At 44.0% G+C, this 24871-nt stretch overlaps 7 protein-coding genes across 7 annotated transcripts; 4 read left to right on the top strand and 3 right to left on the bottom strand.

Moving 5' to 3' along the window:
• Positions 1–210: 210 nt before the first annotated feature.
• Positions 211–2329, bottom strand: LOC125765735 (dolichyldiphosphatase 1-like). The gene is made up of 3 exons (XM_049431168.1): positions 1782–2329; positions 1434–1713; positions 211–1356 (listed from the first exon to the last, which is right to left on the bottom strand). Exons 1-3 carry the CDS (start codon positions 1888–1890, stop codon positions 993–995), a joined length of 753 nt encoding a protein of 250 aa, XP_049287125.1. The 5' UTR covers positions 1891–2329; the 3' UTR covers positions 211–992.
• A 737-nt stretch (positions 2330–3066) lies between these two features.
• LOC125765734 (elongation factor 1-gamma-like) lies at positions 3067–8977 on the bottom strand. Its single transcript, XM_049431167.1, has 2 exons — positions 8527–8977; positions 3067–4356 (listed from the first exon to the last, which is right to left on the bottom strand). The coding sequence occupies exons 1-2, from the start codon at positions 8867–8869 to the stop codon at positions 3422–3424; spliced, it is 1278 nt and encodes a 425-aa protein (XP_049287124.1). The 5' UTR covers positions 8870–8977; the 3' UTR covers positions 3067–3421.
• A 294-nt stretch (positions 8978–9271) lies between these two features.
• Positions 9272–11187, top strand: LOC125764053 (translationally-controlled tumor protein homolog). The gene is made up of 3 exons (XM_049427879.1): positions 9272–9405; positions 9884–10139; positions 10268–11187. Exons 1-3 carry the CDS (start codon positions 9378–9380, stop codon positions 10497–10499), a joined length of 516 nt encoding a protein of 171 aa, XP_049283836.1. The 5' UTR covers positions 9272–9377; the 3' UTR covers positions 10500–11187.
• Positions 11188–11547: 360 nt separating this feature from the next.
• LOC125764051 (SRR1-like protein) lies at positions 11548–12526 on the top strand. Its single transcript, XM_049427878.1, has 2 exons — positions 11548–11756; positions 11845–12526. The coding sequence occupies exons 1-2, from the start codon at positions 11599–11601 to the stop codon at positions 12524–12526; spliced, it is 840 nt and encodes a 279-aa protein (XP_049283835.1). The 5' UTR covers positions 11548–11598.
• A 13-nt stretch (positions 12527–12539) lies between these two features.
• LOC125764054 (protein FMC1 homolog) lies at positions 12540–12930 on the top strand. Its single transcript, XM_049427880.1, has one exon. It carries the CDS (start codon positions 12540–12542, stop codon positions 12867–12869), a length of 330 nt encoding a protein of 109 aa, XP_049283837.1. The 3' UTR covers positions 12870–12930.
• Positions 12849–15661, bottom strand: LOC125764048 (flap endonuclease GEN). Its single transcript, XM_049427873.1, has 3 exons — positions 15151–15661; positions 14142–15084; positions 12849–14066 (listed from the first exon to the last, which is right to left on the bottom strand). The coding sequence occupies exons 1-3, from the start codon at positions 15306–15308 to the stop codon at positions 12945–12947; spliced, it is 2223 nt and encodes a 740-aa protein (XP_049283830.1). The 5' UTR covers positions 15309–15661; the 3' UTR covers positions 12849–12944.
• A 59-nt stretch (positions 15662–15720) lies between these two features.
• LOC125764050 (E3 ubiquitin-protein ligase KCMF1) lies at positions 15721–24581 on the top strand. The gene is made up of 5 exons (XM_049427877.1): positions 15721–16958; positions 17953–18377; positions 19021–19290; positions 21472–21824; positions 21884–24581. The coding sequence occupies exons 1-5, from the start codon at positions 16943–16945 to the stop codon at positions 22482–22484; spliced, it is 1665 nt and encodes a 554-aa protein (XP_049283834.1). The 5' UTR covers positions 15721–16942; the 3' UTR covers positions 22485–24581.
• Positions 24582–24871: the final 290 nt, after the last annotated feature.

Raw genomic sequence — 24871 nt, 5'->3', positions numbered from 1 at the left:
TTTCAATCTAGGACTTCCAAGGGGTCAAACTATTAATTTACTCCCTTGCTAAACGTTTTCTCAAACTCGTAGTAAGTAATTAAGTTTATTACACAATAGCTAATGTTTTTCACATTTTTAAAATGTTCTAATTTGACCTCTCCTTCGTCCAATCTGTTATCCAGTTTTCGTTGTTTAGAGACATGAAAAAAACAATTTAAAAACAAAACGTAATTATTCGTCCGAGCTGCAAAAGGTTTTTCGCTTCAGCTCGGTACCATTTATTTTTCCTTTCCGTGCGTACGAATCTCGAAAAAAAAAAATCGATCACTTCCAGTGTCCAATTGTTGGTTTTTTTTTCTTCGTTTTCTAGTGTTTTTTGTTTTGTTTTCTCAAACGGGTGTATCATCATCACATTGTATTCTTGCTGTGGTGCACGTGCACGTGCAACGGTGTGTCGCGTCAAAGTGTGAAAGCTCCTTCAATCGTTTGATTTTTGCTAATGTTCATGAATGCAACGCGCGTCAATTTGGTTGGAGGAGTGCTGCTTTCGTGCGTTCCACGTGTAACATGCTACCATGCTTTTGTCGTTTTTTTTTTGTTTTGCTTTTTATGTATGCTGCACTACACTTTAATGCTAACCTTATAGTTTGCCATTCGGTGGCAAAAACAAATCCGCCCCTTTACGCTAGGAGTAAATGCGTTCGTCGGAAATCGGTGTTTTGAATTTCTAATTCATGTTAAGAATTTATGTTCTTAATACCCTAAGCAGATCCAGAAATGGATTTGTGGTATCATGATACGAGCGTTGGGTAAATTCAGCTTCGTTTATCTTCGACGATTAAACGACCACAAATCTATCCATTTTACCCGTCGTACCTTATTATATTGCTGTGGTTTTGCTTGCTAATCCTTTACTCGTGGTTTGATTTGCAAATGGTGTGTACAACGAACAGTCGTCGCTATTGATGCTATTTGATGTACGAGTATCGCCGTCAGGGTGACCAAAAACGTCACTGAGATTTCATGCTCACCAGCTTCCGCGATCGGGCCCGAGCTTCGTGGCGCGTAACCGTGTACTCGAACCAGAGAATGTTCGGTATGAGTGTGGTATCTCGCAGGAGAAACAATTCCGACACGCGCCACAGAACCACCATCGGAAAGTAGGGTGTGAGGATGAAGTGCGTTAGCAGAAACCATAGCGATCCCATCACCGTACCGACGAGGGCACCGATCAGCACTTGGGAAAGTGTGTGGTAAAGCAGATAGATCCTACCGAAGCAAACGAGAAATGCGGCCGTCCAGCAAATGGCAAGCACCAGCAATCGTACGAGCCGCTCGAACCTTGCGCTGTTGTTATTGTTTATATGATGCAGTCTGTGGATTGAGAAAAAGAGAGCATCGGTTCCAGGATGAGTTAAACAAAGTTAGTCCAACCCATCAACCGCACATACCTTATAAAGATGAACAATAGTACATAGGTGGCAAAAAAGCACATAAACTGTGAATGCGATGAAGGCATGCCGTACTCAGTCCAAATTTGGGCCCGCGACATCGGTCGCGGTTCTTTTATCCAGTGCTTTAGCAGGATGTTTAGACACTCGTTCACTAGCGTCCCTAGAAAGAACACGATGGTGTGCAAGTCCCGTCGGAACAGTATTAAAGCCACGAATCCCGCACCGATACCAAGTGGGGCTAGGCTTATCCATGCTAGCAGCTTTCCGATAAGATCACCTGGGGAAACACAAAAAAGTCCAATGTTCAAAGTTTGCAACCAAACATGTACTGACCAAAATGCTTACCTTTAGGATATTCTACCAATGTCAATGTGATGGGTTGCCATTCCGTTGCTAAGCTTTCGTCTACCGGCAGAATTGGTTCGTTCGGAAGCAGCATATCGGGCGAGGACATTTTCAAGCTTGGTTTCTAACGATGATGTGACATTGGTTGGTGTGCTTTGGTCACGAATGAATGATCACTACCGTTTGTTCTAGGGGCCTTTTAGCGCACCGCGTTTTTAGCTTCTTTTAGAGCGTATAATTGTGTCAAGAAATGGATGTTTGGAGCGATTAAGGCAGTTGGAAGTAATGAATAAAGTCCCTCGATTCACTACGAAACTGCTGAACTCGTTCTGCTACGATTGTGGTTACGGTTCCTACGCACAAGCAGTGCAGCTTGCATCTATCGATACCATTGCAGCTCGCGGACAACGTTGATACCTCGTTCTGCACTCGTTTCACTGTTGATTCCAACAATATATGCAAAACAAGACATATATTCAAGAGCAGAAGCAGAAGTCGTGCAGAAACTGTTGGCAATGTTTTGTATGTGTGGCCACCAATGACAGTGCACAGTAGTTACAGCACGGTCAAAATGTTGTGAGTTGACTTTTAGATAAAATCTTGAAACGTGTGGTGTTATATTGGTTTCAAAATTTTCCTTTCAATTTTTGATGTAATAATGATGGAAGTAGTAAAAAAATCACCACAATTGTCGTAATTACATATTTGAAAAAGGGACAATGATTTGAAATGCGTTGGCAATTGTCAGTTGATTGTCAACAAACAATTGACATTACGTTACTAGCACAGGGTGTTGCATGGATAGGATTTTTGCTTGAATTACTTAAAAATCTCTCTCTCTCTTCTTGGCCTGCTCAGGGTTGAGGTCTTCACGAAGACATGGCCGGGTCTCCAATCCGTTTCCTCGGCCTAGGGATGCAATCCTCCCTCCACGGGCCTCATCCGATCTCCGTCAGATACGACTCCATCTGATTCAGCCATCGAACTCGCTGTGCTCCTCTACGTCTCGTGGGGCTATTCGTGTGTTGCTGGAGTCTTCTGGATCTAAGGAGTTTATAGAGCCCGAACAAACGTTCTATTTTGTCTAACTCCTCATACACCAGAAGCGCAATGCTTCGGCACATCTTAGCTAATCATTTGCAGATCATGTGATTCATACACCAATGGTCTTTGGAAAGCTTCTCTACCCAGAAATCGTCATAGAATCAGTTCTCGCAAAAACCAGACGTAACTGTAGCCTATCCTACTTAGGATGAAGGTGATCTCAATTCAAAGGTTTAAATGAATTTTTAAGTAAGCGAGAATATTGTTATTGTTTCATTTGTATCGTGATCACTTTATTATGATGCAATATGTGGCTGATGTAATTCGTTAGACATGGAAAAAGTTTTAAATTTAACAAAAGTTGTATTTTATTTCGCAGTTACAAACGCAGGCCTGATTTGTTTTTAGCTCGTATTTGACAAAAAATGTTTTGAATGTTTTATTGGATAATGGCAGCGTAAATACAGAAGCAAGTACGATAGAATTCTTGACAATGATGAAAAACTCGTTGTAGTTAAATTAAGCTTTTAAAAGTGAAAAAATTGATTGTAGTTAAATGAATAAATCCGATCGGGGAAACGAATTAGGACGATAAATTATTTGAATATTTTTCCCTGATTAAATTTGCGGCCATTCTTGTCAGCACCGCTCCATGAGAAGTACTGTTCAACCAGTTTCTTTGTTTCTTCCGCAGATGGGTCCAATTTTTTCCAATCGTAAACTTCATAGTCGACCTGCCAATCTGGAGAAAGCTTAAAAGCCAGCTCTTGGCCTCGCCAAATCCACACACCCGAAATGGTACTGTTGTTATCTTCGCCAAAGAGACAAACTGACGCAAAACTTTGCTTGCGCATTTTATCCAAACGTTGAAACATTCCCGTAATCAGATTGCAGCTCATGAATACTTTCGTTAGTTCTTCCGGATATTTGTATTCACCGTACCAAATCGAATAGTTGGATGGATCAAATTTAGTCCAGAAATAAGGAATTGATTTTGACTCCTCCTCGTTAGAGTAAAAACGCTTAAAATCATCGAAATTAAAAGTGCCTTTTGGCATCTTTTCGAAGGGATCATTCTGCCTAGGTTCTGCTGCAAGCAACTCGTCAACCGCATCCGGTTGCTCAACGGTATCAGATTCGGATTCTGTGGCCGGTTTCTTCTCTTTTTTCTCTTTCTTCTTTTCAGCTCTAGCGCTTCCACTCGCTTTTGCTTGAAATTTGGCATACTTCTTTGGATCTGCTTGCGCAACTTTGGCACAGAGAGTTGGCGTTTTGACAACGGCTTGAACCTGTGGCTGATTCATTACAGTTGTGAACCATCGAGTAACCGCTCGAAACGGTGTACGGAAAGAAGGATCTAGTACATACTCGTAAGCGTGTAGCAGAGTGGTAAATACCACAATATCAGCAAGCGTAACTCGTTCTCCAACTAAAAATGTTTGCTTCATCAATCGATTATTAAGAATGGACAATCCGCGGCGTAGTTCTTCCTTAGCTCGCTCAACGTTGTTCTTATTGTACGGTACAATTCTGTTGGATAAGCACAACGCTTTAGTACTGAAGCGAGGGTTGTAACCGAAGTAAGAAGAAATGTGCAGAAGAAATGTCATAACTGCGATGTAACGGCTCGCTCTCTTTCGCTATTACAACGCCAACAGGACACACGTGTTTCCCATTGTTACACTTGTAAAACAATTTCTAAAATATAACCGTTGTAAATTTAACAGGTTATGGGCCCAGACCGTATACTCAGGATTTAAAATGAGCGAAATAACAAAAATCACAGGAATTGATCGACTGGTAGGACGAGAAAACTGGTCGACGTGGAAGTTTGCTGTACAGACTTATTTAGAGGTCGAAGACCTTTGGAACACTATTGAACCGAATGTAAAAGCCGATGGGACAGAAGAAGCGGTAGATCCCGTGAAAGATAAAAAGGCGCGTGGTAAAATCATTTTACTGTTGGAACCGGGTAATTATTATCATGTGAGAGATACACGGACTGCTCGGGAAGCTTGGAAAAAGTTATGCGACGCGTTTGAGGAAACCGGGTTAACGCGGGAAGTTGGCTTACTTTACAAGCTTATTCGGACTGATTTGGAAAGCTGTGGATCTATGGAAAATTACGCGAACAGAATGATTTCCACCTGCCACCAACTAAGTGCAATCGGATTTCCGATTCAAGACCGATTTGTCGGTGCTTTGCTACTTGCTGGGTTACCTGAACGATACCAACCGATGGTGATGGCTCTTAAAAATTCAGGCACGGCGATTACAGGAGATTCGGTTAAAACAATATTGTTGCAAGAGGAAGAAGAATCGACGCGCAGTGAAAGTATATGTGTAGCTAAACGTGAAAGACACAAACCGCGTGGTTCGAACCTTAACAAAAGAACCGATCATAAAGGTCCTAAGTGCTGGAAGTGTAATAAATTTGGCCATATCGCAAGGCAATGCGATGATAATCAAACTGTTAAGAGAGCCAATGCGTTGGGAGCAGTGTTACTAAGTGTTGGACAGGGAGCGGAGAGCGAATGGTATGTAGACTCTGGCGCCACGATGCACATGACGCATAACCTAAAACTTTTGCAAAACGTGAAGGATAGAAGCGGAACAGTGTTGGCAGCAAATAAAAAGGCAATGCAGATCAAAGCATGTGGTACTGCAACTATCTATCCAGTTAAGAGCAAAATTAGGGGAGTGCTACCTGTTAATGATGTTCATTATATTCCTGACCTTTCAATGAATCTGCTTTCGGTGGGTCGAATAGTGAAAAAAGGATGTTCGATCGTTTTTGATATCGATGGATGCAGGATAATGAATGGTGCGGGTGATGTAATTGCGACAGGAATCTTAGAAAACGATTTGTTTAAGATTGTTCAGCAAAAATCGTGTGATAGAGTGATGGCATGTTCATCGAACGATTCGGTTGAAATGTGGCATAAACGGTTAGGCCATATTAACGTGAAAAGCTTACGGAAGCTGGCGGACGGATTGGTGAGTGGCATGCAGATGAGTATCGGAAACTCTATCGGGGATTGTGCGATTTGTCCCATGGGGAAGCAGGCGCGTTTGCCGTTCAGTAAGAGTGGGTCACGTGCTGATGGATTGCTGGAAATAATACACTCAGACATTTCTGGTCCGATGGAAGTGCCATCTTTAGGCGGTAATCGTTATTACATAACATTTATCGATGATATGTCGCGGAGAGTGTGGGTTTATTTTCTGAAAAGCAAGTCAGCGTTTGAAGTGTTAGAAAGCTTTAAAGATTTCCACGTGAAGGCAGAAAGACAGTGCGAGAGAAAGTTAAAAGTGCTTCGAACCGATAATGGGAAAGAATACATTAATAGTATATTTCAAGTATATCTACGAAAGCAAGGGATTCGGCATCAGCTAACGAATGAATACACGCCGGAGCAGAATGGAATGGCGGAGCGTGCTAATCGAACTATAGTGGAAAGGGCGCGTTGTATGCTGTATGAAGCAAAGTTGCCGAAATCATTCTGGGCAGAGGCTGTGCAGACAGCCGTGTATCTTATTAACAGATCACCAACGAATGGTCACGATCTGACACCGGAGGAAATGTGGAGTGGGAAGAAACCGGACTTAGCTCATGTCCGTGTGTTCGGTACGAAGGCGATGGTTCAAATACCTAAGGTAAAGCGTCAAAAGTGGGATCCTAAATCAAGAGAATGTGTTCTCACTGGATTTGAAGAGGATACTAAAGGGTATCGGCTATATGATCCAGCTGCAAGATGCTTGTTGAAAAGTCGCGAGGTAATATTCGTCAACGAAGGTTTGAAGAATGAGAATTTACCGGAACGTGGAAAAACAGTTTTGCTTGACTTTAGCGAAACAGTTGGGAGTAACCACTTCGAAGAAGGCGATTTAGTGCATGTAGGCGATAGCATAGTTGGAGGAAATAGCGCATCATCGCAGGCCGGTATGAACACTCCATCGACTGTTGTGAATGAGTCGAAGTCTCAGGCAGTAAGACGCAGTACACGTCAGCATAAGGTTCCGGATAAATTCAAAGATTACGAAGTTGGTATTAAGAAAGCACCTACTTATGAATCTGCAACTGATTCGGGAGACGAAAGTAGTGATGTTGAGTATGCAAGTCCAGATAGTGAACCAGATGGGGTTGCTGCTTGTCAACTTGAAATATCCAGCGAGGAACCGAAGACTTATGCAGAAGCCATGGCATCCTCAGATGCCGAACAATGGAAACAAGCTATGGCTGAAGAGCTTGAATCAATCGAGGCGAACGAGACGTGGACACTAGTGGATTTGCCACCAGGACGCAAAACAATTGGGTGCAAATGGGTATTTAAACGCAAAACAGATGCAGATGGAAGGCTGTTTCGATATAAAGCCCGAATAGTTGCACAAGGGTTTAGCCAGCAGTACGGAAAGGATTACGACGAAGTGTTTGCACCGGTAGTCAGGCAAACCACCTTTCGTACATTGATGTCAGTTGCAGCAAAGAGAAATATGACGGTTAAGCAGTATGACATAAAGACCGCATTTTTGTATGCTGAACTAGATGAGGAAATTTACATGCGTCTGCCATGTGGTATAAATGCAGAAGGTAAAGTCTGTAAACTCAACAAAGGACTTTACGGACTGAAACAGGCGGCTAGATCATGGAACCATAGACTGGACGAGGAGCTGAAACGCCAAGGTTATCACAGCTGCTTGGCGGACACCTGCTTGTATCGAAGGCAACATCGGGGAAGCTGGTGTTACGTTCTCGTCTATGTTGACGATTTGATAGTAGCTGGAGAAGATCCTGAAATGATTTCATCATTGCTTGCTGGACTGCAGTGCTCCTTTGAGGTAAATGTTATCGGGGATGTTTGTTTCTTTTTAGGAATGGAAATAGAAAAGGACAAACGAGGAGATTATTTCCTGAGCCAAAGGAAGTATATACACGATGTGATCGTTACTAGTCGTTTAACTGATGCGAAGACGTCCAACGTTCCTCTCGACCCTGGATACATGAAGAATGAAGAAAATGGAAGCCCGCTTGCAAGCAACTACGAATATCAGAGGATGATCGGTAAACTGTTGTATGTAGCGATCAACACTAGGCCGGATATTGCAGCAGCCGTTTCAATATTGAGCCAGAAAACGGTAAAACCAACTCAAAGAGACTGGAACGAAGTGAAAAGAGTGGTGCGATACCTAAAAGGAACAATAGACTATCGTTTGCGGCTAAGCAAGATCGGTATAGAAGATGGAGCAATTGGATATTGCGATTCTGATTGGGCAAAAAATAAGTAATAGAACGAAGCATATTGCAACTAGGTACCACTTTACAAAGGAACAGATAAAGAAAAGTGAAGTGAGATGCGCATATTGTCCTTCAGAAGATATGATAGCAGATCTTCTTACAAAACCTTTGTGTAGAGTTAAAACAGAAAAGCTAGTACGAATGATTGGTTTAGCTACGAAGGTTTAGGAGGAGCTTCACATTAGAAACTACGCGTTGAGGAGGAGTGTTGGATAAGCACAACGCTTTAGTACTGAAGCGAGGGTTGTAACCGAAGTAAGAAGAAATGTGCAGAAGAAATGTCATAACTGCGATGTAACGGCTCGCTCTCTTTCGCTATTACAACGCCAACAGGACACACGTGTTTCCATTGTTACACTTGTAAAACAATTTCTAAAATATAACCGTTGTAAATTTAACAAATTCCAATGAGCGGGAACGTCCATCCTTGCACAGCAGGAAGTAACTCATTATCGGCGAAACTTAAGAACGATTGGATCTCTGCACGATGAAAGTCATTCGTTCCTCTAAGTTGTTCGTTTGCAACATAATAAGCAATAGCATTGCTTTCCGTTAAGTATTTCCCATCCTCCGTTTCGTATGCTGGCACCTTTCCGGTTGGGAACTTCTGCAGGAACGGTTCACTGTAGTTAGTTTCTCCAAATACGAAATCAGCAGCAACTTGCACAGGAAGTCCAGAATATTGAGCGCCAATCAGTACTTTGTAAGCACGAAAATTTTCCGGGTATGTATACAGAGTACCAGCCATTTTGATGTTATGTTTCGAAGATTTCGACCAAATTCACACGCTTCAAACAACTTGAAGTTAATCCGCGCGTTTCACAAGTACGTGTCCTTCGGAAGCAACACTGAAAAGGAATGGAAAGCAAAACTGAAAAAAGGACTTTATAATGTCACAAATGTCATCGAAGTAGTGACGTTACGGTCTCCCTAGCGTAAATGCGAATTGCTATCATAGATGACATAAACTAGTCAAAACATAAAAATACATTTTAAATAAATTTTTCTCTAAATTTTTGCTCATTTGCAAATTATTTTTCGAATTTGTATAGTAATTTAATAAAAAAAAACAAAAAAAAATCCAGCTTATGTAATGATGATGGCGGACGCCCACAGTGCTTCGTGCCGGATATGGGTTCGTATGTCTACATCGCAACGTCACAAACTTCAGATCTTTCTTTCCGGTGAGGCTCTTCAGGTGGACGCATCGTAGTTTTTATTAGTTGGACTAAAGTTTTCTCCATCTTCCAACAAAAATGAAAATCTGGAAGGATGTATTCACCGGTAAGTGATAGAGGAAGTGAAATAGCATGGATTTGGTATGGAGTGTTGATGAATTTCAGTGATTTAGCGAGATAAAACTGGCCGCAAAAAAGTTACAATAAGCCGCTTGTGTTGCTGCGTGAAGGCGATGCCTTCTGACAGCAATGGCGTATGTGTGTACGTGTTAAGTCCATAGTTGGTAAAAGAATTCCCTTTTGCGAACGATTCTGGAAGTGCCTGAGCTGAGATGGCATCAAAACTAATTGAAAGTGACGATATTGTAACTAGCGGTGTACGTACGGTCTCGAGTGCTGTGTGCCCGCAACGGTATCTCGATCAAGTATCGGAAAACGTAAACAAAAGGATATACGAGTCGATTTTGAGGTTAGGGGTCATCGTTCGCGGCACTTTTTTTTCTCCACGGATGACTCAGCTTCTGACGGTGATAGTAATGTGTTTTCTTATTGGTTTTTTCCATTGCCATTTTCACTGTTTCCAGGGGACGAAATGTTCTCCGATACGTACAAGGTGAAGCTGGTGGATGATGTCATGTACGAAGTGTACGGAAAGCACGTCTCCCGCACATTGGGCGATGTGCAGCTGGATGGTGCCAACCCGTCCGCTGAGGAGGCCGAAGAGGGAACAGACGCGGCCACCGAAGCTGGTGTGGATATCGTCCTGAACCACCGTCTGGTTGAAACCGGATTTTCGGATAAGAAGCAGTTCACCACCTACCTGAAGGACTACATGAAGAAGTAAGTGTGTGGGTTGGTCCCCATTTTCAAACAACCGTCGCGTCCTTCATCCATTCGTTTGGTGATGGTGCACGATTTTTATTCGATCAGTGACTATAGAAAAATGCTAATATAATATTCTACTTTAGGCTCGTCGCCCGGCTGGAGGAGAAATCTCCCGGCGAGGTGGAAGTCTTCAAAACGAATATCAACAAAGTGATGAAGGATCTGCTCGGTCGATTCAAGGACCTGCAGTTCTTCACCGGTGAATCGATGGACTGCGAAGGTCTGATCGCCATGCTGGAGTACCGTGATATCGATGGCGATTCCGTGCCTATTCTGCTTTGCTTCAAGCACGGTCTGGAGGAGGAGAAGTTCTAAGGCGTAAAGGAAATTTGTACGTTTTGTTGAGGCAGATCAGCATCGTTTATATAGTTTCTGTTCAATTTGATTTAAGCTTTCATTGACCCCGCGATACACAGCATCCTGTAAAAGAAGAGACTTATGACTAAAACAGTAGCGTTATTTATAATGAGCGCAGCGTGCGGGATTTTTTCGTGACGTATGTAAGGTTAGAACAATGTGAAGATGCAGTTTGAAGAGGAGACAGTTTGAGACTTTGAAATTACCGTCAGCATTTAATTAGGGCCGAGAGAGGATGGATGTACTGTATTTTTTTTGTGCGACATTTCCAACCAAAATACGGATGAAAAATCGGTGCGAAATCGCTATCTACAATCATTTACAATTGTGTGTGTGTGTAACTTACCAATACTCACGTAAAGTTTGCAGTTACGTTATCAACTTTTCGGTAGCACGGAACCAGCAGCAACAACACGCGCGGCGCATTTGAAAAGAACATCAGCGAAGGCGGCGCTCGCGCTTGTGTGTGGTAAAAGAACATACCAGAACATATTGGCATCATGACTGTTTTGGAAGGTGGAGAAAAACCAACACGATAATCTTCTGTCCTGCAAGATTTTACAGCTTTCTTGAAACATCAAAATCAAGCATGAAAACTAAACATCAAATAAAGAAGAAAAGATCAATCGTAACAACTGAAACAAAATATGGTATTTTTGCTTGAGCTTTCGATTTCCCTTCCTCCCCCGACAGGAGATAATCCACCATTATTTGCCAGGTTGCACTCCCCGATGAGCGATAATGCAGCAAATCAACAGTTGGTTCGCCAGAGCCTGCCTGGTTGATTATGCCTAGACAGCTTCAAGGTTCTATGTTGATGTATTTCGCACGTCACTGTAATTATGGTAATAAAGCAGAACTGAAATTTTCGCCAGTTGGCTGCTTATAGCGGTATTTTGTATGATTGTTGGATGTTAATAACAAGAAATACAATTTTTATCATTGAGATATGCATTTATTACACGCATTTGTGTTATCTTCCGTCTGCGTTGATGTCCAGTGTGTTTGATTGCAGTGAAACTTCAAAAACACGCTGCACTAAAAGGTAAACATTGCAATGAGCGAAGTAGACGCCGTTGCAAAAGAGCTGGACTTTAAATTAGTTGTAACGAAAAAAGGAAAGCATCGTAGGAAAGTAAGAAAAAGCCCGCCAACACTTTTGCACCAGCTTGCCGATCCAGAACGCCCGAAAGAATTCTGCAGGAATAGAGTAATGTACGCATCCAATAGCCGATTCACCGACGGTTGTTTACTTGACATGACATATTCGCTGTGTGGTTATATAAATCGAAAACATTTTCAGCACACAATTGCAGGCGGCCGAGGCGGATATTTTACAGTCTGAGTTTTTCCGGGAGTGTTTGGAAAGCGTCCAACCGGTGCTAACCGGTGTAGAGAACATCATTTGTCTTGGGCTCGGCAATTTTTACGAGTGTGTTACTGCACGGTACCAGCTAGCGTTTATTCGCTGTTTGCGGAAACAGACGAATCTCGACGTCAGAGGACAATTTTTCGACCCAGTGTTTAGCCGCCCGGAGGTGGACACGCTGCGCGCTCTCGAGGAGATAGTACTGCACGAGAATCTTGAGGGCAAGTATAGTGCCGAACGGAAGACACTTTTCTTCCTGCCACACTGTCCGAAGCAAATTGTAAACAATTTGCTGTGGAAGAATTGGAACCCACATCGTTTGGCAAACGTTGTCCTTCTGTGCAACAGCTTTAGCACCGTGGTGAATAATAACCCCGATCGATTGCTACGACGCAACGCCGGTTACATCCTACGAGCGGCAGATTTGTTTCGGGAAATTCCCCTTCGCAATAGTTTTCGCTTTGCGGACATATTCAACGATACTTCACTCCATTATCTTTGCGACAGCGGGCTAAAAGCTCCCATCGATTGGGATTGTGCTGACGAACCGTCGTACGAACAAGACGATCTAGAGCTCATATCCAAGGAGGTTGTAGCAGCTCTTGAATTTGTATAAATTTCAAATCACCATGGCAACTGCTATCCGTACAGCAAGTAGCAGCAGTACGCTGAAGCAACTGTTATCCGAACTAAAAGCCATTCGTTCCGGCGAGGGTTCCAGTGCATACTCACTGGCCACCAAGTACATTACGGATCAGTATCGGCGTTTCGAAACGACGGAACAACAACACTGTCGCGCGAAGGAGGAACTGCAGTTTACGGCGCAAACGTATCGATGCTATCTGGAAAGCTTACGGAAGCTGAAGGATTTAAACGAGAGCTATCGCGGTAAGGGTGAACGAAGTATCCGCGATACAGCGGATATGGTGGGCTTTAAGTTACCGCATGATTCCAAGTAGAGGTGTATTTTCATCATAAAAAAGCGAAGTAAAAGTAAAACTTAAACATAACATAACTTAACGAGATTTGTAGTACTAAAAGTCGATGTCGTATATGATCGTCTGATTGATATCACCTTCGTCTTCACATGGCTCAACCACAATTTGATCCTTAAGCATTAGCGAACACTCGAACATATCCATTTCCTCCATATCATGTTCTCCAGCTTGTTGCTCGGGTGGTGGAATGTCTATTGGTTCAAAAAAGAAGCTCATACGCTTCTTTTTACTCGCTGCCGGTTGATTAACGGATTGGTTTAGCTGGACACCACCAACAATCGATGCGTTCAGTATATCACGTTTCAGAACAATCCGATGCTGCACGTTACTAATCTCATCAATCGATTTCACGCACGGCTCCACCGTTGGCAACAGAGCAACGCTTTGAGAAAGTAGTTCCTCTAACGCTTTACTCTTCTTTTCTGTTTCGATCATTTGCATGTACTCCTCAAGTGCTCGCTGTAGATAGTTTGGCCGGCACAAACGATCAATAAAAGCCGACGAATTAAAGCTTTCGTTTGCTGTGCGATCGTCAGCGATGGCTTCCAGTTCGGCAGTAAAGTTAAGGAAATGATCAACCGAATGAAACTCCTCCTCGGATGATTGATTAAGGAGATTTGGTTGATTTTCGGAATCGCTACCATCGTTTCGTACTGGCTGTTCTGTAGCTCCATTTTTGCTGTTTGCTTTTGCAAGAAATTTCTTTAACGGAATTTGCGCTTTTTCTTTCTTCGCGGCTGCTTTTTTCTTGGGTTTGTCTTGCCCATCAGGTTTAGAAGTTTCTTTCTTCTTTTTTCCCTTTGTTTTACTTGCTAGAAAAGTTTCAACCAGCTCTGGATATGTTTCCTGCACCAGATCATGTGGTTCGATCGTGCTCCATAAGCTTTCCAACGTATTGCCCGCTTCGGCTAGATAGGAATCAATTTGATCTTGTGGAATTAGTCCACCGAACATGTTTTGTGCATCTTTCCATACAATTTCATAGCTGGCGATGCCTTTGGGGGATCGTTTCTTCTTAATGTGATCCGGTTCGAGGAAAATGTCGGAACGTTGCACCGTCGGATGGTTCGTCACGTATACCTGCCAGCGGGTGAACAGTGGCAGTAACTTTTGAAAGCAGTAAAGCTCATTCCACTGTAGATAGGAGGACATGCTTTTCTGAAACAAAACAAAACAAAAAACAACCAGGTCAGTCTACAGATAGCCAATAACCCTTATGCTAGTGATACTTACAATAAATTTTACCAAATTTGGCTGTCGCCATGATAAATCCAGTGCTGGCAACTCGCAGGGTCTCGTAAGAAATTCGTCTATAATCGGTTCTTGCAGAAAGTCTGGATCTTTAAGCGCTTTCCGCTTGATATCCAGCTCGGTTTTAATATTAGAGCGCTGTTGCTTCCAACGCGATTCATTACATCCTGGCTTTGTTCTGCAATCCAGGCATCCGGCTCTACGATGCTGCAGCTGCTTCCCAACGTGTCCACAATCGGAGCAAATGTTTTTATCTTCTGCACGAATTTCTAACTCCGTCAATCGATCGGCTGTTTTTCGCCAGGAGCGCATTTTAGGCAATATTTCACTATTATCGTAGCAGCTTAAGAACCGTGTAACCATTTCCCTGCCCACACCCATAACGCCCGCCGGACAATAGTCACACCCAGACAGCAGTGCCATGGCAACAATCTTTTCCTGCCCCAAACGAAGCACGCTGCTATCAACCCGATTCAAATCGTAAATATCAACTGAACCACCGCTTTGTGAGGCACAAAAGTTGCGAAACACTCGAACGGCACCGTAAGCGAAGCAATCCGAATCCTGGCTGATAACACCGTAGATGAGATTGTCCCGATTTAGATAGGCACAGAGAGCCTCCGCTTCTCCTGGCGCTTGCACACATACCAGCCCCATGGCACTTAAAAGCTCCTCGCATTGCTTCAGGACGTAGTGAAAGCGGTTCCGTTTTTGTTCCGCTGGTTTAGCAGGTTTGTCTGCCGTGGTCGAGCTGGCCGTGGTCGCTTTATCACAGTTTGCAATCTTCTTTGGCCGAACTCCCCGAAACTGCATCTGATTGCGCTTTACGATCACTCCATACTTTAATGCTGGTGCGGTACCTTCCAGCACAAAAACGGGTATGATTCCAGTTTGCAGCAGATAGCACGTACGGAAGAATAAGTTTCTGCAAGTAGAAAGGAACAGTTAGGCAATTGGTTTGGCGTCAAAGGCACACAGCTAAGCTACCGACCGTAGATAAAACCGTGGATGCACAAAATAATCGACTACGTTCAAACTTTCGCACACCCAGCCGGAGAGATCTATTGCAACCACTTTGTTACTCAGTTCGAACAACGGTTTACGCTCCATGTGAGGAGTCAGTAGATTCCATAAATCTTTTACACCCATGTTTACCGTAATTACATATAATGTAAAAACAATGTAAATTACACCATCCAGCAAATGAAAATAAACACAACGGTTGAATTTGAATCAAGGTTGGTAAGCAACGTATGAAAGTGGTGAATTTAGGATCTCGTTGACGTTTCACCACAGGGGGTAGGACACCCCCAAGAAGAAAACATGAGTTTATGAAAATCTCGCGATGCTTGGCTCTCCATGTCTACCGTGAGTGGAACTGGGATTATAGAAATAGTTTGATAATATTGAAGAAGTACCATAAATTGATTTATTTCAGCAATTTTTCGAAAAACGGATGTTTCTATCCGATTCCGCATGCCGAACTATTGACAGACTGGCTGTCAAACTGGCAGACAGTGTAGATGCACTGTTACTTCGGAATCGAGGTGCGAGTGTAAGCCAAAGCAGAGAGTCATCACGGGCAAGGGAATGATTTCTCGTCCAGAAAAAAACTGTGCAAGATTTTCCGTTCTAGCCTTTTTTCCGTGCTGTGTTTGCAACTAGCATTGCCAATCATTTTCCCCGCGCTGGAACCGGAAAAAATCGCCATACCGTGTAACCATTCGCTAGGGAAAGGAAGCAGGAAAACAGGTGAAAACGTCGCTCTCCAATTTCGTCCGAAAGTGGCAAGTAGGGGGAGCAAAAAAAAAAAAACCTCCAATGCCATTGTGCCCGTCGTCGTTCCAGTGTGTCGTCAGTTTTCCGAATCGACATTAAACAGGAAAAGAAACAAAGCTGCTACTAACCTGCTGATATGTGGATGGATTGCGTTGCTGCACAACGAAACCAATAGCGAGATTGTGAGGTGGGGTGGGCCGCATCGATACAGTGGGAAAAATATTTCGTACTACCAAAACGATTATGTGAATAGTTTTCCTCAGCAGGCCCATTGCGCGCTGTGTTTAAAGGTGTGAGTGCGTGCGTGCACGTGTGTGTGTGTGTGCGGTGCGTGCTGTGTATGTGTGTGTTAACCGTGCATATTGGTATTGCGTGTGTCCCCCGTACATCGTGTATGTGTGTTTACTACTGAAACCACACACGAGCAGAAAGCGAACAAATTGTGCATTTTTCTGGCCTGAAAATTGTGTCAAACGGTGTATCGCAGGTGCCCGAGCCAGAGTGTGCGCCTAGTGGTTGGGGCGGGGGGAAACAAAACACACACACGGGGTGTCGTATTGAAAGGGTGTCCCCCTTCTACGGAACGGGGTGGAACGAGTGATAATCCGCTCCACTATCGATCACAATTGTCGGTGTCACAGTCAAAGGAAGCAATAGTTTTGATACACACTGGGAAGCGCATCGTGTCCGTGCTGGGGACGGTTTATTGTACACGACGGATAGAAACGTCGGAAGGTGGCGAGCAAAATCGGCGATTTGTCACATTTCCCAGTTTCCCTTTTGCAAAAGGGGTCGAATAGGCCAAGGCGCCTCGTTGTGTGCGGTGTAAGCTAGCCAAGCAGTGAGTAGTGAAAATTGTTCGCCAGTGTGTGCGCGCGCGAGAGTGAAGAATTGCATTGATTCGCCTTCGTTCTGGTGTGTGCGTGCGTTTTTTTGGCCTCCGTGTGTCTGCTGTTGCCGAGTATAGTGTGTGCTCTAGTGCCGGGGACTAGGAGTGAAAAATAATGAGTCGCCATGAAGGTAAAAATGAATTAAAGATCAATCGCTGGGCAACCAGTAGTGGGGCCTTGAGCGCGAGTAAAATCTACGGCAAGATGTGTGTGTTTGTTGCGATCGTTTGTCCGTTCCATTTAGTACACATTTGATAGAGGGAATCCCGGTGAGCAGGAAGACAAAAAAGGGGAAATAAAAAAAAAACACACACACACACATTCGTTTGCTCCCGAAAACATATTGTGTGTGTGTGTAGTACGGTCAGGGCAGACGGGGGAAGCCCTTTTTCCTGTCACGATGCTTTTATTTGTTTTTGTAGAGCTGCCAATGTTTGCTGTTACGCCAAATGGTGCCATTGCTCGAAACGACAAGTGCAAATGTGGCCAGGAAATGGCGACGTTATAGCGGAATGTTTTTGTGCGTTCAGCTCCTACAGTGGAAGATCCCCGGGAGTTGGGGGGGGGGGATCGATCTCAATTACTACGCACTCCCGGAACAGTGGTCTGTACCATACTGCCATATGACCTGGATAGATGACCGCTTGTACCGTGCTTTTTTGACCATTGCATCGAGATGAAAATGACGACACATTGAGGAGTACTCGCCTACTCTCTAGAGCAATGAGAGCGCACAAGAGCGTTCTTTGTGCTAAATATAGCGGATTTTTCCGTTGCACACACTCTGTATGTACTGCGGCCTGCTGTGACCATCGCCATTTGAGGAAGGCATGTGTGGCTAGCTGACTGACTCAATGTTTATCTCCCAGCAATGCTCACTGGTCGCGATGGCGTGCTGTTGAAATACACACCACCGAGATATCCCACCCAATCGATGTTCGGAAAAAGGGGCCATCGGGTTCCATCCACCCTCTTCAGCCCCATCCCCGGTTTACGTACGAATCGAAGCAACGGCAACAAACCATCATCGTACCGGATCGGTCACTCAAAGCGGCAGCCAAATGGATAAAGGGTATTTAAAATTAATTAATGTTCTGCTTTATCTTCCATTCTCCTGCTCCCAGGGGTCAGCTGTGATTCGTGCTTGAAAAGTAACTTCCGTGGAAGACGATACAAGTGTCTGATCTGCTATGATTACGATCTGTGCGCGACCTGCTATGAGGAGGGCGCGACCACAACCCGTCACTCGACTGACCACCCGATGCAGTGCATACTAACGCAATCCGATTTCGAGCTGTACTATGGAGGGGAAGTGTTACCGGCGGACCAGCCACAGTCCTTCACCTGTCCGTACTGCAAGCGGATGGGGCTGAGTGATTCCGCTCTGCTGGAGCACGTTAGTGCGGAACACACCGATACCGGGCTGGAGGTGGTCTGTCCCGTCTGTGCCGCACTGCCCGGTGGCGAGCCCAACTTTGTGACCGATGATTTTGCAAGGCATCTTAGCCTGGAGCATAGGAGCGGGTCCCGGGATCTTATCTCGTTTCTGATATCCTTTTCAAGTTGATTTGTAACGAAAAAAAAGTTGTTTATAAGCTTTCATGAGATTTTCGATCATTTTCGGTGATAGAGAAAGGGAATAATGGATTCATTTTAGCTGATAGAGAGATATGGTCACAAAATTTATGGAATAAACAGCTAGGATAATGGCAGTTTGATATGTTTACATTAGCGATTTACTAAGCGGCCAGATAATTAAAGAAAACTGTTTTAATTGATGGTTTTTTTTGGACAGGATCACAGTACATCTACAGCTCAGGAATGAATGGCACAGTCTGATGAAGAATATACGGCCATTTGATTGCTTTGAAAAAGTATTTAAAGAGAAAAGATAATTGTTAGGAACTAAAAAGATAAAAATATTGCCAAAAATAACAACAGTTTTAAGCCAAATGATTTTAAAGTAAATGCCATTTGAGCCTTTTTTGATGTACTAGTTGTGCTTTCTAATTGCACAATTTACAAATTCCTCAACATTTTTCTATCTCTCAATATATCTCTTTTAAACTAGCCGATCGGAAGGAAATGATGATCGAAAGTCTCTGTTAGCAATTTCCAGCATTTCCCTATAACGGTCCACAACCGTGCGTATAATGTTTCCTTAACTAAAGATTGATGCTTCTCCCGTGTACGATGAGCCATCAGCTATCCGCCATGGAGGTGTCAGAAGAATGCCACATTCGGGCCGCGCTCTTGGTGGTCCACGATCGCGCCGTTCCAACATGCACTTCAGCTCGTCCGGAGGCGGGCTGTCCACGCTGTCCCCGTCCGGCAGAGAGTCGGTTGACCCAATCGCGGAACTACTCCAGCAGCTGTCCAATGTACGCCGTGGAGGTGCACCACAACCGTCGCAGCTGCAGCAACTACAAATGCAAATTCAACTCGAGCGACAGCAAGTCACCGTAAGTGCAGTGTGTGTCTGCCTGTGTGTACGTGTGTCCGGTTAGAGGTTTTCATGGTAGAGCGCAAGTTTAGGAAAAGCAGAAACAGACATTTACGAACATTGTAAACAAAGCACAGCTGATTTTGAACGTATCTCGACAAAGGCTAGAAGGGAATGTAAACTTAAGTATCTCCCCTTTTTGTTCCGAACCGTCAGTTGCTTCTTTCCATCCCATCCATCATCCATCATCCATCTATCCGGCACTGGGGACGATGAAGGAAAAGCGTTAGTGTAGTAAATTTAAACTAACTGCGCAGAGCTAGCCGAATGTTGGTCGAATTCGCGCACCGAAAATTACACAACACGCTCTCTTGGTGTAGGTGGGGTACCCTGGTGCCGTCACCGTACAGATACCGTGCAAAACCTTCGCAAAACCTCATCATCTGACGGCTATTCTAAAGGGACGGCCGTTAGTGTATACGGTGTGGGGTGTTCGATGCATTTAGCTACTGAGACACTCGCCAACACGACCCGAGCGCGAAAACATTTCGGTAGTATTTCCCTCGTCCTTACCATAATCGTGTGGACGATTGCTGTGTGTGCACGATGGATTTGCTTTGTTTGGAGCACCATTTGCGTTCCATCGTTGCAAACTATCGCGCTTAAAGTTGGCTTTGCACAAAGCTCCTGACGTTTTCCACTGCCTGCTCGGATTGTATAGAAATTTGTTTCGCTAGTAGTCTTATTAACAGTGCAGTTTAAATTTGTGTGACATCGCAGACGGGCGAAAGTGACACGGGTCGCCACAGTGATAGAAGCAGCAAAATTCAAAATAGAGTATCATCCCTGCTCCCTCGTACAGCGCTCCTCCCTCTCCACATCCACAGCGTAAAGTGGAAAGAAATCATTCGTACAGCTGGGGCCACGTTTGGCCAACTTCTTTTGCACACACAAAAAAGCCCACGTTGTTTGTTTCCCATCGGGCTTGCAAGCGCACTCCCGATGCATTCCGGTGGCGGTAACATCAGTCGGGCACGTCGCAGTGTTGTTCCAGGCGCACACCTTCCTGCAATTCCTCCGATTGCGTTTTTGGTAGATTGTTAAGGGCAAAATTTGTCGTTGTATCTCATAGTGAACTTTTTTGTTTTAAATTTCTCATCAATACTGCTGCAATTACTACTACTACTACTACCATCTATAGCAATAGTAGTGTGGTGCGTCTTTTATGTACATGTTGTCCACACACATCAACATTTGTTTTCAACAACCAAACTCCGCATCATCGTATGTTTGTGGCAAGCAGAACGCAGCACTGTAAACGAAACTGTCCGTCTTTCGAAGTAACATCGATTATCAAACTGCCCGTGCGCGGTTTATCTACTCGGTCCTCTACTCGGTCTGGTTTATGTTGATGCTTGCGCGCGTGTTCGTATCAACAACGCCAACGTATCCCAATAGTGATGCAGCCGATGCAATGAGAACAATGTACGAAACGATCATAGTGCACCTTTGGCGCCATCCATGGGCCTTGCTTCTCGAAGTAGCCTTTTTCTGTTACACGTTCCTCATTTTGTACGCCAGTTTATTGACCACGGTAATTGCTTTGCAGATTATGGTGCGTTGGATGCTCGAGCCTCTATCTCTCTGTATCGATCAAAGTTCCTTGCTACAAACGCTGTATCGGTTACGCTTTGTTTTAAAACCCTACTAGTAACTTCATTTCTCGTTATTTTACCTTAAAAATTTGCGCTCTATGCCAGAGCGCGCAACTCTTCACCACCCATCGCTCATCTTCATCGATTTATTGTTTGCTAAAGCATAACGTTTCGCGCCAGCACGAACAATTGGCTAACGGAATTTTCGGCAGGTTTGGTGCTGCTACTACCTAAATTTAGAACTTTATTGTATGTAGGATGTCATGTATATTGTGCTTTAGACTGGATTTTGCGTTGCTAGGTTTCGTCAACAACATCGGTTGGCGAAATACACTATCGACGGGACCTGATTTTCGACAGGTTTCCATTTAGTTTAATCTTTTTTTTTTCTTTTGGTGAGCGATGGACTCTAGAATAGGGACTGTTATGTGCCATTAAATGTAAAATTGAGAATTTAGCACGATGTCGAACATTGACTCTCTCCTAGCTAGCTGGTGCAGTAATCGAAACGTTAACTTAATATACTTTCTTTTTGTATGTTCAAGGCCGCTCGTCAACAGTTGGAACGACTACCAAGACGACAGCAGCAACCGGCCGTCGTGTCCTCCGCTCCGAACGCAACCGGTGTCAACAACAATGCGATCGGTGCGCCCCAAGCAAATCCGAACCACACAATCATCACACTGAACGCCGGTGGCCGCGATGGTCCGATCGCAGCATCCTCCTCGTTGCCAATGGTTTCCACCGGTGTCGGGGTCTGCAATGTGTCGGGTTCGGTCGGAAGTGCCTCCGGCGCCGGTTCCAGTGCGCAACAGTCGCAGTTTCTGATGGCACGCTTCATGGTGCCTACCATGGACGATGCCGAACAAACACAGCTGGGCCGTGATAGAGCGGACAGGTAAAATACGGTCGTGAATGTAGAATGCCATCATCTAACGGGTTCGTTCTTCTTTCCAGATCACAGTTTGTTCAAGCTTTATTGTTATCAACCATCGCAAATGTGCAGCCGTTTAACAAAAGCGCTGACGAGGAGCTTTCCGATGAGTTGAGTTCCATGAATTTAGGCGTCGGTAGTACGTGCAGCACCGTGCAGAACAGTAGTGTAAAAAGGCCAGCATCGGATGACGGTGCCGAGACGGGTGAGCTGCTGCAGGATGGTAGCGGCAATGTTGGTGCTACGGACAGTAACTACGGCAAGGAGGATGGAAATTGTGATAGTTTCAAGCTAGGTGCCGACACCGCCAACGGGGGCCCGAACGACGACTCGCCGAACATGATGCATCCGTCGGCCCAGCATCCGTTGGGACACCGTGGCGGGCACGGCGGGTCCGGCAAAGCGAAAGGAGGTAGCTCGACCAAGTCGGGCATGGGCGGTGGCACCGGGGGTGGTGTGGGCGGCCCAGCTGAGCGCCGAGCGTCCCGCCAAACACCGCCGTCCGGTGGGGGCGTCGGCAATAATGCGGCCAAAGCCCGCGAACTGAAGCAAGCAAACTCTTCGTCAAACACTTCCACGTCGGTGTCCTCGAGACAGCAGCACCACGTGCCCGACTCCAGGTAGTGTTGTTTGGTTGGTAAAATGGTATAAGTTATTTAGCAAACAGGAGCAGCAGAGGAGCAGCATAAAAAAGCAGCAACAGCAGCCGCAGTAGCAGTAGTCACACAAACAAAACCAACATTATCTATTTGTCTCTTAATCCATGGAATGAGGTAAGGGATGATGATAGCAAAAACTGGACGGTTCCGCACGACTGTAAAGGGAATAAATTATAGGAAGAGTCGCTTAAAAAGGCAGAGGAAGTACCACGGAGGATGAGGAATAATGCATCCAGGCCTCACCTGGATGTGTGTGAGTGTGTGTGTGTGTGTAAAAACATAAAGCCAAGCTAAGGGACAGATGCAAAACGAAGCGTAAGAAAATTATTATGTGTGATCACCCAAAACAAAATGCAGATAGAGAATGTTTTGAAATTCGGCGAAAAGCAAATTAGCCAAGCACTACTTGATAATGTTGCAGATCATAGAATACACATACAGAGCTCGAACTATGGGAACCGAACATCGGAAATAGGAAATTCATGCCACAAAAAAAGGAAAACGGACACATAAACTAAATATAGCTATCTTTGTAATAAGGGAATGGAAGCTAAAACACAGGACACGATTCAGTGGAGGTGGTAAAGAAAATTTTAGACGATTTTTGAAGCAACTGATGCCGTTGAAGTTGTGCGCCAGATAGATGGCTGGAAGATGGTGATTTTTTTCATCCACAGAACACTACAATTTCTGTTAGTCTCTTCTAATCCATCCGCTTAAGTTATTCATTGCGGTATGGGGATCTGCGCAACAAACCTATTGTTTTTTTTTTAATAATTTAAATTTTCAAGGCGACCCAGGGCTTGGTTGGTTGGTAGCGGCGCCAGTCTCTCAAACCCATTCCCATTTTTTTCACATTACTTAAATTCACACTAGTTAGCATCATGGAATGGGGCTAGTTTCCGATGACTTCACTTGAGGAAAAGAAGAGCACTATAAACATGGAACAAATTATCTCTTTTGAATTAACGCTTGAATCATTGGAATTCGATCGTTAGATTAGGAGCACACTCTCAACTAGACATCTGCGGAAAATTCCTATTCTTGCAGATACCGAGTATATGATCTTGATTCCTGTTAGTATACCATGGTCTGAGCAAAGGAGACAGTGTGGTTTTTCCGAGCGGCCTCCCAAGTCTGGTTGGGGCTTTGAGAGAATGTAAAACAGATGATGGATAAATCATTAATCATTGCGCAAATGAAATCATACAACCCAAAAGAGCACCATGCCAAGCTGAAGTAACCTATAAGCTTAGCACTAGTAATAACCGTGAATATATGGACCTGAAGTCGGGGTGGGAACGAATAGTGTACGTGTGCATGACACACAAGTGATTGAGATATTGTTCGCAGAGAGATGGAGAGAGAAAGAGAGAGAGGCCATTCATAGTCGTGTTTGTTGGATAATTCTTAAAATTTCGGTTAGAATTGCATTATTTCATACAAACAGTCCACGTGCTACGTGCACTTCCCAACAAAACAAAAAATGCGTGGCAACTTCTGAACGGAAGACACAGACAGTAAAGAAATTGCACACCACCCATATAAGATATAACAACATCCACATGTTGCTCCTTAGTTTAATTTTTGCTCGACTGTGGATTCATGGATGGAAGATTCAGCATGTGCCGAGCGTACGCTTTATCCGAATTAGTTTCGTACCGGAATCCGCAAAGTGCGCTACGACGGTAGAAAAAGACGCATAATGTACATTTATAATTTTCTTGTTTATCGCCGTTGGTTTAGTTTTACTTCATTCAAGCATTAGTTTCATGCTCAGAATCAGAACGTTTGCTCATGTTTTTTTTTCTTTGTTAATATGGTTTCGGTTCATAGGCGTGGTGATCCAACGGTCGACTGTGAAGCCCATCGGTCCTGCGTTCGGATCGGTTTTCATTTTGATACTATTTTCCCAGCTGAATTCATACATGGTTCTGACAAAAAAGTATATTTATCTAGCGCTTGTATAGAAATTTAAATTTTAAAAACAATCGATAATTACAACAACAAAAAACAAGTAATATTTCAATGTTGAAAATAAAGCAAGACATAGAAAAAAACAGATGGGGAGTTGGTCTTTTATCTACTAAGTATTAAATTTTATATCTGATAGCTTCGGTGGCCGAACAATAAGACATAAAATTTTACAGCATTTTTAACTTTGAATGAATTTTACTACATGGCTCGTTGGAATATCTCCGTTTATCAGCGTGCATTCCATTCCAGTCGAACATTTCCAACCAAGGGTGTCGAACCTGATACAGCTACTGTTGCACCTCTTGAACCTTGAACCTCTTGAAGCGAATGTTGACAGTAATCTGCAATAGATGATCTTCTCGATTTGTTTAGTTT

The sequence above is a fragment of the Anopheles funestus genome, chromosome 2RL (genome assembly GCF_943734845.2).
Source record: "Anopheles funestus chromosome 2RL, idAnoFuneDA-416_04, whole genome shotgun sequence".
NCBI lineage: Eukaryota > Metazoa > Arthropoda > Insecta > Diptera > Culicidae > Anopheles > Anopheles funestus.
Note: the sequence above shows the minus strand (reverse complement) of the source record. Positions and strands in the feature narration are given on the sequence as shown.